Source organism: Rhopilema esculentum, chromosome 14 (genome assembly GCF_057945365.1).
Source record: "Rhopilema esculentum isolate cy_ngs chromosome 14, ASM5794536v1, whole genome shotgun sequence".
Classification (NCBI taxonomy): Eukaryota; Metazoa; Cnidaria; class Scyphozoa; order Rhizostomeae; family Rhizostomatidae; genus Rhopilema; species Rhopilema esculentum.
Window position 1 is genome coordinate 11,401,743 of NC_142828.1, and position 13,731 is coordinate 11,415,473.

At 42.0% G+C, this 13,731-nt stretch overlaps 1 protein-coding gene across 3 annotated transcripts in view; it reads left to right on the plus strand.

The window, feature by feature from the left end:
- LOC135696555 (Fanconi anemia group D2 protein homolog) overlaps positions 1-13,731 on the plus strand; it is a 101,737-nt gene that overhangs the window by 43,131 nt on the left and 44,875 nt on the right. For all 3 annotated transcript variants that reach the window (XM_089112489.1, XM_065215983.2, XM_089112490.1), the window contains 5 exons: positions 961-1,089; positions 2,353-2,474; positions 3,078-3,191; positions 12,138-12,265; positions 12,646-12,739. In XM_089112489.1, the coding sequence (XP_088968615.1) occupies positions 961-1,089; positions 2,353-2,474; positions 3,078-3,191; positions 12,138-12,265; positions 12,646-12,739 (587 nt within the window). The remainder of the gene's footprint in view (positions 1-960; positions 1,090-2,352; positions 2,475-3,077; positions 3,192-12,137; positions 12,266-12,645; positions 12,740-13,731) is intronic.

Here is a 13,731-nt window from a genome sequence, read left to right on the forward strand (position 1 = left end):
GACCAGAGCAAGAAAGCAATGTGCAAAACCTTCAAACCTGTGTTTCAATATTGGAAAAAGAACAATTAAACCAAGTGAAAAAGCACGAAATTTTGGTGTAGTCTTTGATGCTAATTTGTCACTTAAGTCACATGTAAACTCTTTGTGCAGCTCAGCTAGGTATTACTTGCTCAATATCCGCTTAGCTTGGAAGTCTCACTAAAGAAGCTGCTGAAAAGCCATCCATGCTCTTGTCACGTCTTGGCTAGATTGCAACAGTTCTCTTTTATATGGTTTGCCAATGTGCAAGTTAAAAAAGTTTCAAAAAATTCAAAGTACTGCCGCCAGGACTTTGACCGGTGCGAGAAGAGACAGTCACATAACACCTGTGTAAAAACACAGCTTCATTGGTTGCCAATATCATGCAGGATAAAATATAAGATCTTAACGTTGACTTACAAATGCATCAATAACCTTGCACCAGTGTATCTTACTGAGTTGGTCACGTTATGAACAGCAGCGCGACAGACAAGATCTGCTGATGATGACTTGACTCTTGAAACACCAAGGACAAAGCTAGTGACTGCTGGAGATCGTGCATTTACAGGTGCCTCTCCTCATCTTTGGAACAGACTGCCATACGCGTTTCGAGCAGTGGATTCTTTTGACGCTTTTAAGAGTAGACTGAAAACGCATCTTTTTCAAGAATACTTTAACTAGATTTGATCTATTTTAAGAAAATTTTACGAACATTTTTTAGCATTCTTTGTAATACTGGATGTTATATCACTCTATTAGTATTATGAACATTGTGTGATGCGCCTTTGAGCCACGTGGATAGATGGCGCAATATAAATCCTTTTATTATTATAATTATTTAGTATCATTATTACTAAGAGATGTTTTAGCAACCCTATGTAGTGAGTGATCAATCCTATAAAGAAAATCAAAGTTGGTGACTGTGCTTGAAATCTATTCTAGCGAAATGCCAATAAAGACATTGGGTTTTCCCGGTTGTGCCAACTTTCAAGTACACAAGCAGCTGAAATGTTTATCGACTTAGTTCCATCTTTGTGCAGTAATTTAGAAGAAATAAATGCCCATTTCCAGGTAAGCCAGCCCTTTCTAAATGCGAGTATAGAATTGAACATTTTTTGTAAATTTTTTTCTCTTGAAAATGGTGTCAATATCTATAATTCACGATTTGCTGCAAGACTTAAAGGAAATATTTCCTCAAATGGAGATATTAAATATTCACATTCACTCCACAAAGCTCGTATGCTGGACAAGATGAAGGTTTACTTTTTTTGAACATTCTCGTTTTGAAATTTTCTTGCAACATTGGGAAGTTTCTCCTTGTTTTGCGCTGGGCCCGCCTACAGTTTAAAATATTTATCTTTGTTAAAACCGTTTTGTGGTCGCCATGATTACCATGGCGATACTTGAAAAATTTTAGAAAATTTAATCGTTTATTCGGTTTTACATAGCTCTTGGCACCAGTTTTGACTTTTAAACAATAAACCCGTCTCACTGCCTGATTTGTTTCATTGCTTGATGAACCGTAATCAATCAATTTTTTTACTTTTTACATTTGGTTATGAGGAAATGCGGAAAAGCATCACAAACAGCATGCATATCTTATCTTATATGGGCCACTGATGCCTGTGAATTACTCAAAATTTCTCCTAACTTGCGTTTTTATATAGCAAATTTTTTGTTCCCGCCACGGTGAATCATGTTTCACGTGCGCAAGGCAAGGCATTATCCAGGCAGCTCTAGCAGTTTCTCATAGCAGGTTTGACAACTAAATGAAGAACAATTGTGATTTAGAAGCTAGACATACAGTTATCTTAGAATCTTACAGTTATTATTTTTATATACTCGATTAAAATAATACACTGACATGATACCAGAGATATTATTTTAACTACTTTGCTACAATTCAAGGAAGATACCTCGGGGAGCAAGTGATAATGACTACCCCATGTCCATTGCATACAGCATGACTGCATTAACTACATATTGATTGAAACACTTTTTCCAGAACTAGGCGTAAGTTAAGTTTACGTTGAATTTACATTTTGATAGCACTTGACATAGCTAGAATACAATTAGGAGAACAAACTGAAGTAAGATTGGGACTGAGTAACTAATAATTTGGAAATGGAAGCTATTATTTGTATAATTGTTTGAATTTTTCTTGGAATGTTTTAAACTGCATATTCACCTATAAATTACTGTCGTCTGTTTTATCTCTTAACTTTGACCTAAAGTTCTTATCAATAGATTCAGGCTCAACCGTCTAACACTTTTCTTTAGAATACCTTTTGTTATCACCTTAAGCTATTATTTGACTCAACCTCGCTTTTTCAGTGCATGCAAGATAAATCTGACGGTCATATTGTTACCTCCAATAATGATGAAAAAGATCCAAGTGATGCCATGCTATCCAGCTTCCAGTCGATATTATCTTGCTTTCAGAGAATACTGTCTTGGTAAGATTGTTACCGTGTAAGCATGAATTATCAATGTTTTGGGTCAATAGCTGGAAGGTCTTGCGGAAATCAAGGACCATATTGTTTGTGTTTAGGTGTATAAAAAGCATATATGGTAATTATGCCATCCTGCTAGTAACAATAAGTTGAGCCAAAACTTGCTTTTTCAGTTGAGCTGTTTTTTGTACAACGGTGGACTAACGAAATTGTAATATTTGCCAAGAAGAGGGTTAATTGAAAACACTCTCTGAAACTTCTGGCAATATATGACTAGCATTTCTGGTCTGTGGTAAGAGGAGTTTCAATTTGCTATCAAAAGCACTAAGCAATAAAAAGCCTGAAGATCAATGAGAAGAAACGGACATAATGCTCTCCATTATATCTTTAACAGCTGGAACTTCTCTCACGAAAGAAACGAAGGAAGGTTGTGGTTGAATACAGAGCCTCGGTTTTGTGGAATTTTTTGTTAGGCAACCATGGGGTCGTTGTATATTGATAGCGGCCTTATAACGGTGTTTTTTTCTTCTAACTTTTAGAAACTTGTATTTCTTTATTCTAGAAGTATGAACAGGAACTTTTTGCAAACTTTCACTAATTTTACAGGGATAGTCTCAAAGATACTGCTTGCACTTCCCATCTGAAGACTTTTTTAATGCATATAGCCTGTCGAATTCAAAGTTTTGATAAAGATGAAGCCACTATACCAACGATGTTGAGGTATGCATTTTATTTTTTGATGACAGCCTGTATTGCTCATTTAAAGCTTGAACTATGTAATCTTCTTTTAAAGATTGTTTGCGAACTTGATTGATTATTTATATCCATTGCAAGGCTTACACTTAAGAAACTCTTTTTGAAATAGAAGTTTGACATCGAATCCTTGTTTCCACTACTCCGTTTTCGTATATCTCCGCTTTCCGATCATTCAGTTTCAATTATTCTTGAGCCTTTCCCATTGCTGGCTTTTATAAATAGTTGGCTTTTGTTAGCTTTGCTTGGCTAATCTCTACCTTTTTCATGCCAACAATTGTAAATAAAATGTTAATAATATTAATAGTAATAAATGGCCCAGCCCACACCATTTTGGCCAAAACGATAACGAACGTTTTCCCATCACTTTGTTTTGTCCTTTTCCATATCTTTTGTTCGAGCTCATCATGAAACTGAAGATTAATGAATTCGTTTTTAAATGACTCTCATTCATTCAATGATTCTCTCATTCAAACGATTCGTTTTCAAATGACTCAATTCTCCAATGACTTAATTTTCGCTGTTCCACCTTCTTCTTCAAACAACTCTGTTTTCGGTTGATAACGTTTGAGGTTTAAACATCTCTCTGTCGCACAGTACCCTTCACGATTACTCCCGAGGAAAACATGTAGGGATTCTGGTGATGTTAGTGGATTCTGGTGGTGGTAGTGGATTCTGGTGCTGGTAGTGGATTCTGGTGATGTTAGTGGATTCTGGTGATGTTAGTGGATTCTGGTGGTGGTAGTGGATTCTGGTGCTGGTAGTGGATTCTGTTGACTGTATTGGGTTCTGGTGATGGTTAGGGATTCTGGTGATGTTAGTGGATTCTGGTGGTGGTAGTGGATTCTGGTGCTGGTAGTGGATTCTGTTGATTGTATTGGGTTCTGGTGGTGGTAGGGGATTCTGGTGATGGTAGTGGATTCTGGTGGTGGTAGTGGATTCTGGTGATGTTAGTGGGTTCTGGTGGTGGTAGTGGATTCTGGTGGTGGTAGTGGATTCTGGTGGTGATAGGGGATTCTGGTGATGTTAGTGGGTTCTGGTGGTGGTAGTGGATTCTGGTGGTGGTAGTGGATTCTGGTGGTGGTAGTGGATTCTGGTGATGTTAGTGGGTTCTGGTGGTGGTAGTGGATTCTGGTGGTGGTAGTGGATTCTGGTGGTGATAGGGGATTCTGGTGATGTTAGTGGATTCTGGTGGTGGTAGTGGATTCTGGTGATGTTAGTGGGTTCTGGTGGTGGTAGTGGATTCTGGTGGTGGTAGTGGATTCTGGTGGTGATAGGGGATTCTGGTGATGGTAGTGGATTCTGGTGGTGGTAGTGGATTCTGGTGATGTTAGTGGGTTCTGGTGGTGGTAGTGGATTCTGGTGGTGGTAGTGGATTCTGGTGGTGATAGGGGATTCTGGTGATGTTAGTGGGTTCTGGTGGTGGTAGTGGATTCTGGTGGTGGTAGTGGATTCTGGTGGTGGTAGTGGATTCTGGTGATGTTAGTGGGTTCTGGTGGTGGTAGTGGATTCTGGTGGTGGTAGTGGATTCTGGTGGTGATAGGGGATTCTGGTGATGTTAGTGGATTCCGGTGATAGTAGTGGGTTCTGGTGATGGTAGGGGATTTTGGTGATGGAAGTGGATTCCGGTGATAGTAGTGGGTTCTTGTGATGGTAGTGGATTATGGTGATTGTAGTGGATTTTGGTGATGGTAGTGGATTCTGGTGATGGTAGGGGATTCTGGTGGTGGTAGTGGATTCTGGTGCTGGTAGTGGATTCTGTTGATTGTATTGGGTTCTGGTGATGGTTAGGGATTCTGGTGATGTTAGTGGATTCTGGTGGTGGTAGTGGATTCTGGTGCTGGTAGTGGATTCTGTTGATTGTATTGGGTTCTGGTGGTGGTAGGGGATTCTGGTGATGGTAGTGGATTCTGGTGGTGGTAGTGGATTCTGGTGATGTTAGTGGGTTCTGGTGGTGGTAGTGGATTCTGGTGGTGGTAGTGGATTCTGGTGGTGATAGGGGATTCTGGTGATGTTAGTGGATTCCGGTGATAGTAGTGGGTTCTGGTGATGGTAGGGGATTTTGGTGATGGAAGTGGATTCCGGTGATAGTAGTGGGTTCTTGTGATGGTAGTGGATTATGGTGATTGTAGTGGATTTTGGTGATGGTGGTGGATTCTGGTGATGGTAGGGGATTCTGGTGGTGGTAGTAGATTCTGGTGCTGGTAGTGGATTCTGTTGATTGTATTGGGTTCTGGTGATGGTTAGGGATTCTGGTGATGTTAGTGGATTCTGGTGGTGGTAGTGGATTCTGGTGCTGGTAGTGGATTCTGTTGATTGTATTGGGTTCTGGTGGTGGTAGTGGGTTCTGGTGATGGTAGGGGATTCTGGTGATGGTAGGGGATTCTGGTGGTGGTAGTGGATTCTGGTTATGGTAGTGGATTCTGGTGGTGATAGTGGATTCTGGTTATGGTAGTGGATTCTGGTGGTGATAGTGGATTCTGGTGATGGTAGTGGATTCTGGTGGTGGTAGTGGATTCTGGTAATATTAGTGGATTCTGGTGATGTTAGTGGATTCTGGTGATGGTAGTGGTTCTGTTGATTGTAGTGGGTTCTGGTGATGGTATGGGATTTTGGTGGTGGTAGTAAATTCTGTTGATGTTAGTGGATTCTGGTGATGTTAGTGGATTCTGGTAGTGGTAGTGGATTGTGATGATGGTAGTGGATTCTGGTGATGGTAGTGGATTCTGGTGGTGGTAGTGGATTCTGGTGATGTTAGTGGATTCTGGTGATGTTAGTGGATTCTGGTGTGGTAGTGGATTCTGTTGATTGTAGTGGATTCTGGTGGTGGTAGTGGATTCTGGTGATGGTAGGGGATTCTGGTAATGGTAGTAGATTCTGGTGGTGGTAGTGGATTCTGGTGATGGTAGTAAATTCTGGTGATGGTAGTGGATTCTGTTGATTGTAGTGGGTTCTGGTGATGGTAGGGGATTCTGGTAATGGTAGTAGATTCTGGTGGTGGTAGTGGGTTCTAGTGATGGTAGGGGATTCTGGTGATGGTAGTGGATTCTGTTGATTGTAGTGGGTTCTGGTGATGGTAGTGGATTCTGTTGATTGTAGTGGGTTCTGGTGATGGTAGGGGATTCTGGTAATGGTAGTAGATTCTGGTGGTGGTAGTGGGTTCTAGTGATGGTAGGGGATTCTGGTGATGGTAGTGGATTCTGTTGATTGTAGTGGGTTCTGGTGATGGTAGGGGATTTTGTTGGTGGTAGTAAATTCTGTTGATGTTAGTGGATTCTGGTGATGTTAGTGGATTCTGGTAGTGGTAGTGGATTGTGATGATGGTAGTGGATTTTGGTGATGGTAGTGGATTCTGGTGATGGTAGGGGATTCTGGTGGTGGTAGTGGATTCTGGTGCTGGTAGTGGATTCTGTTGATTGTATTGGGTTCTGGTGATGGTTAGGGATTCTGGTGATGTTAGTGGATTCTGGTGGTGGTAGTGGATTCTGGTGCTGGTAGTGGATTCTGTTGATTGTATTGGGTTCTGGTGGTGGTAGGGGATTCTGGTGATGGTAGTGGATTCTGGTGGTGGTAGTGGATTCTGGTGATGTTAGTGGGTTCTGGTGGTGGTAGTGGATTATGGTGATTGTAGTGGATTCTGGTGGTGGTAGTGGATTCTGGTGGTGATAGGGGATTCTGGTGATGTTAGTGGATTCCGGTGATAGTAGTGGGTTCTGGTGATGGTAGGGGATTTTGGTGATGGAAGTGGATTCCGGTGATAGTAGTGGGTTCTTGTGATGGTAGTGGATTATGGTGATTGTAGTGGATTTTGGTGATGGTAGTGGATTCTGGTGATGGTAGGGGATTCTGGTGGTGGTAGTGGATTCTGGTGCTGGTAGTGGATTCTGTTGATTGTATTGGGTTCTGGTGATGGTTAGGGATTCTGGTGATGTTAGTGGATTCTGGTGGTGGTAGTGGATTCTGGTGCTGGTAGTGGATTCTGTTGATTGTATTGGGTTCTGGTGGTGGTAGTGGGTTCTGGTGATGGTAGGGGATTCTGGTGATGGTAGGGGATTCTGGTGGTGGTAGTGGATTCTGGTTATGGTAGTGGATTCTGGTGGTGATAGTGGATTCTGGTTATGGTAGTGGATTCTGGTGGTGATAGTGGATTCTGGTGATGGTAGTGGATTCTGGTGGTGGTAGTGGATTCTGGTAATATTAGTGGATTCTGGTGATGTTAGTGGATTCTGGTGATGGTAGTGGTTCTGTTGATTGTAGTGGGTTCTGGTGATGGTATGGGATTTTGGTGGTGGTAGTAAATTCTGTTGATGTTAGTGGATTCTGGTGATGTTAGTGGATTCTGGTAGTGGTAGTGGATTGTGATGATGGTAGTGGATTCTGGTGATGGTAGTGGATTCTGGTGGTGGTAGTGGATTCTGGTGATGTTAGTGGATTCTGGTGATGTTAGTGGATTCTGGTGTGGTAGTGGATTCTGTTGATTGTAGTGGATTCTGGTGGTGGTAGTGGATTCTGGTGATGGTAGGGGATTCTGGTGATGGTAGGGGATTCTGGTAATGGTAGTAGATTCTGGTGGTGGTAGTGGATTCTGGTGATGGTAGTAAATTCTGGTGATGGTAGTGGATTCTGTTGATTGTAGTGGGTTCTGGTGATGGTAGGGGATTCTGGTAATGGTAGTAGATTCTGGTGGTGGTAGTGGGTTCTAGTGATGGTAGGGGATTCTGGTGATGGTAGTGGATTCTGGTGATGGTAGGGGATTCTGGTGGTGGTAGTGGATTCTGGTGCTGGTAGTGGATTCTGTTGATTGTATTGGGTTCTGATGATGGTTAGGGATTCTGGTGATGTTAGTGGATTCTGGTGGTGGTAGTGGATTCTGGTGCTGGTAGTGGATTCTGTTGATTGTATTGGGTTCTGGTGGTGGTAGGGGATTCTGGTGATGGTAGTGGATTCTGGTGGTGGTAGTGGATTCTGGTGATGTTAGTGGGTTCTGGTGGTGGTAGTGGATTCTGGTGGTGGTAGTGGATTCTGGTGGTGATAGGGGATTCTGGTGATGTTAGTGGATTCCGGTGATAGTAGTGGGTTCTGGTGATGGTAGGGGATTTTGGTGATGGAAGTGGATTCCGGTGATAGTAGTGGGTTCTTGTGATGGTAGTGGATTATGGTGATTGTAGTGGATTTTGGTGATGGTAGTGGATTCTGGTGATGGTAGGGGATTCTGGTGGTGGTAGTGGATTCTGGTGCTGGTAGTGGATTCTGTTGATTGTATTGGGTTCTGGTGATGGTTAGGGATTCTGGTGATGGTAGGGGATTCTGGTGATGGTAGGGGATTCTGGTGGTGGTAGTGGATTCTGGTTATGGTAGTGGATTCTGGTGGTGATAGTGGATTCTGGTTATGGTAGTGGATTCTGGTGGTGATAGTGGATTCTGGTGATGGTAGTGGATTCTGGTGGTGGTAGTGGATTCTGGTAATATTAGTGGATTCTGGTGATGTTAGTGGATTCTGGTGATGGTAGTGGTTCTGTTGATTGTAGTGGGTTCTGGTGATGGTATGGGATTTTGGTGGTGGTAGTAAATTCTGTTGATGTTAGTGGATTCTGGTGATGTTAGTGGATTCTGGTAGTGGTAGTGGATTGTGATGATGGTAGTGGATTCTGGTGATGGTAGTGGATTCTGGTGGTGGTAGTGGATTCTGGTGATGTTAGTGGATTCTGGTGATGTTAGTGGATTCTGGTGTGGTAGTGGATTCTGTTGATTGTAGTGGATTCTGGTGGTGGTAGTGGATTCTGGTGATGGTAGGGAATTCTGGTGATGGTAGGGGATTCTGGTAATGGTAGTAGATTCTGGTGGTGGTAGTGGATTCTGGTGATGGTAGTAAATTCTGGTGATATTAGTGGATTCTGTTGATTGTAGTGGGTTCTGGTGATGGTAGGGGATTCTGGTAATGGTAGTAGATTCTGGTGGTGGTAGTGGGTTCTAGTGATGGTAGGGGATTCTGGTGATGGTAGTGGATTCTGGTGATGGTAGGGGATTCTGGTGGTGGTAGTGGATTCTGGTGCTGGTAGTGGATTCTGTTGATTGTATTGGGTTCTGATGATGGTTAGGGATTCTGGTGATGTTAGTGGATTCTGGTGGTGGTAGTGGATTCTGGTGCTGGTAGTGGATTCTGTTGATTGTATTGGGTTCTGGTGGTGGTAGGGGATTCTGGTGATGGTAGTGGATTCTGGTGGTGGTAGTGGATTCTGGTGATGTTAGTGGGTTCTGGTGGTGGTAGTGGATTCTGGTGGTGGTAGTGGATTCTGGTGGTGATAGGGGATTCTGGTGATGTTAGTGGATTCCGGTGATAGTAGTGGGTTCTGGTGATGGTAGGGGATTTTGGTGATGGAAGTGGATTCCGGTGATAGTAGTGGGTTCTTGTGATGGTAGTGGATTATGGTGATTGTAGTGGATTTTGGTGATGGTAGTGGATTCTGGTGATGGTAGGGGATTCTGGTGGTGGTAGTGGATTCTGGTGCTGGTAGTGGATTCTGTTGATTGTATTGGGTTCTGGTGATGGTTAGGGATTCTGGTGATGTTAGTGGATTCTGGTGGTGGTAGTGGATTCTGGTGCTGGTAGTGGATTCTGGTGCTGGTAGTGGATTCTGTTGATTGTATTGGGTTCTGGTGGTGGTAGTGGGTTCTGGTGATGGTAGGGGATTCTGGTGATGGTAGGGGATTCTGGTGGTGGTAGTGGATTCTGGTTATGGTAGTGGATTCTGGTGGTGATAGTGGATTCTGGTTATGGTAGTGGATTCTGGTGGTGATAGTGGATTCTGGTGATCGTAGTGGATTCTGGTGGTGGTAGTGGATTCTGGTAATATTAGTGGATTCTGGTGATGTTAGTGGATTCTGGTGATGGTAGTGGTTCTGTTGATTGTAGTGGGTTCTGGTGATGGTATGGGATTTTGGTGGTGGTAGTAAATTCTGTTGATGTTAGTGGATTCTGGTGATGTTAGTGGATTCTGGTAGTGGTAGTGGATTGTGATGATGGTAGTGGATTCTGGTGATGGTAGTGGATTCTGGTGGTGGTAGTGGATTCTGGTGATGTTAGTGGATTCTGGTGATGTTAGTGGATTCTGGTGTGGTAGTGGATTCTGTTGATTGTAGTGGATTCTGGTGGTGGTAGTGGATTCTGGTGATGGTAGGGGATTCTGGTAATGGTAGTAGATTCTGGTGGTGGTAGTGGATTCTGGTGATGGTAGTAAATTCTGGTGATGGTAGTGGATTCTGTTGATTGTAGTGGGTTCTGGTGATGGTAGGGGATTCTGGTAATGGTAGTAGATTCTGGTGGTGGTAGTGGGTTCTAGTGATGGTAGGGCATTCTGGTGATGGTAGTGGATTCTGTTGATTGTAGTGGGTTCTGGTGATGGTAGGGGATTTTGGTGGTGGTAGTAAATTCTGTTGATGTTAGTGGATTCTGGTGATGTTAGTGGATTCTGGTAGTGGTAGTGGATTGTGATGATGGTAGTGGATTCTGGTGATGGTAGTGGATTCTGGTGGTGGTAGTGGATTCTGGTGATGTTAGTGGATTCTGGTGATGTTAGTGGATTCTGGTGATGTTAGTGGATTCTGGTGTGGTAGTGGATTCTGTTGATTGTAGTGGATTCTGGTGGTGGTAGTGGATTCTGGTGATGGTAGGGGATTCTGGTAATGGTAGTAGATTCTGGTGGTGGTAGTGGATTCTGGTGATGGTAGTAAATTCTGGTGATGGTAGTGGATTCTGTTGATTGTAGTGGGTTCTGGTGATGGTATGGGATTCTGGTAATGGTAGTAGATTCTGGTGGTGGTAGTGGGTTCTAGTGATGGTAGGGGATTCTGGTGATGGTAGTGGATTCTGTTGATTGTTGTGGGTTCTGGTGATGGTAGGGGATTTTGGTGGTGGTAGTAAATTCTGTTGATGTTAGTGGATTCTGGTGATGTTAGTGGATTCTGGTAGTGGTAGTGGATTGTGATGATGGTAGTGGATTGTGATGATGGTAGTGGATTATGGTGGTGGTAATGGGTTGTGGTAATGGTAGGGGATTCTGGTGATGGTAGCGGATTCTGGTGGTGGTAGTGGATTCTGGTATTGGTAGTGGATTGTGATGATGGTAGTGGATTGTGGTGATGGTAGTGGATTCTGTTGATGCTAGTGGATTCTGGTGATGGTAGTGAATTCTGGTGATGTTAGTGGATTCTGGTAGTGGTAGTGGATTGTGATGATGGTAGTGGATTCTGATGATGGTAGTGGATTCTGGTGATGGTAGTGGATTCTGTTGATGCTAGTGAATTCTGGTGATGTTAGTGGATTCTGGTGATGATAATGGATTCTGGTAGTGGTAGTGGATTGTGATGATGGTAGTGGATTCTGGTGGTGGTAGTGGATTCTGGTGATGTTAGTGGATTCTGTTGATGCTAGTGGATTCTGGTGATGGTAGTGAATTCTGGTGATGTTAGTGGATTCTGGTAGGTGTTCATTATTGCGATTGTAGTGTATTTTGTTGCTGTTGGGAGGTTTTTGTGTTCATTTTGTTTTCTCTTTGTGATGGATTCGCGTTGTTGTTGATTCTGATGATGATGTATTGTTGTGATGATGGTAGTTTTCTGTAGTGTCTGGCGGCTTGTTAGTGCTCAATTGATGATTTTTGAGTTTTTGAAATGTTGTTGTAGTGTTCAGTGTTGCGATAATCGTTTTTTGTAGTGGAGATGGTTTCATTGGTGGGGATTGGTTGGTGGGGCATGAAGTTGGTGGTTTGTGATTATCTATGACAGTTTGTGATGGTTGTTGTCATTTTTCAGGTTTGTATACCTTAAAAAAAGATGTATCAGTTTTATTTGTCAGTATTCTTAACAAACTGTTCTTTCCTGTCCTGTGATGCTCTATATTTTCTATCATTTTAGGGTGGTGGTGCACTACTTTGCTGAATTGTGTTCAAATGCAAGTACCCTAGTGACAACTTGCTTAGTTTTGAAAATATTGGATGCATTACAGGGATTCGATGAAAGTGAATATACTAAAACAACAATTTGTGAGTCCAAGTTGTGTTATTGGAATTTGGTATTGAAGGAAACTCAACGAATCTTAACGAAATGTCTTTGAATAAAGGGTTATTTACTGATAGCACCATTTAACCAATTTTCCAGCTCTTTTTAGAATTTGACTTTGTACCAGTGTAACTCTAAGATTTGAACAAGGTGTGAGGTCAATACCACTTTCATGATTAGGGCTGTGACAGTGTGTAAAAACGATTTAATGCTCACTAAAATTAGTTGAAATATTGATATCTGTAAAATCAGGGAGTTTATTGAAAGCACCATTCTTCACAAGAGTAAATGTTTTACTTCAGTGCTACTCCTTTGGAATGAATTCACTATATGACATGTTTGGTTTATTAATCCCTCCATATAGTCACCATTGCTGATGAAAGCTTAAGAAAGGAATGGGTGAATGAACAAAACTGGAATAGACTGTTGTACAATGAGGCTCTTTCAAACATCATGAAGTACGTTGCTAAATCTATATATCCTTCTGCCACTGGAGTTCAGTGTTTTGAAACCTTTTCTAAGTCCCAACGGGATTTTTACATTAAATAATCCTATAAAAAACCACCTACGAAAAGAGAGAAAAAAATAACGCTTTGTAGTCTATAAATTGAAGCATAGTCTTAAGCGTGATTAGCTACCTTGATTAGCTGTTGTTATGATTTGACAATTGAAAAATTAATTGCAAGAATAAAAGTTTCTTTAGACAAATATAACGAATGAGACAATTTTCTACAGCAGGGGTCGGCAAAACAGGGGGCCAAATTTGATTTTTGAAATGCATACGAGGGCCGCAACTCAAAATACAGTATAATTTTAATATATACCAATTCTACCTGACTACAAATCTAATCAATAAAATTGTAACTATCGGTAAATGTACTGTAACTTGGAAGCAGTTCGTAAATAAAAACATAGAGGTAAAGTAGGTGTTCACTGATCAGTATATTACAAGAAGCTAATGGGCAACTTGGTGCTGCACGTCCTTGGCCAACTTCTCATAATTTGGCAGAATTGTTGATGTTGGCAGCCGCAAGTTGCCTTCAAGGTACTGATCAGTCATTCGAGATCGCAGTCAACTCTTCGCATGCTTCATCTTTGAGAAGAGACTTTCGCAAAGGAGAGAAATACTTCCAAACATGCAACACATCTTCTTGGCATGCTGCACCAGACCTTGATATGAACCATCATCCACCATGGAGATACTCCATTTAAAACGGGATTATCTGAGTTTCCTTGTATTTCTGTTTCAATTCACTGGTACCCTGCAGCTCTATCAACTCCATTTGAAGATGGAAAGTGAACCGAGTTCCATTGATTCAGCTGAGTTTTCCAAAGATGTAGCATTAGCAGGAACATGACATGTTCATACATGACATTCACAAATTGACAATGGCCTTGAAGCTTCTTGTTCAGCTTGTTCGAGTGACTAGTAATGTTAACGAGGAATGCT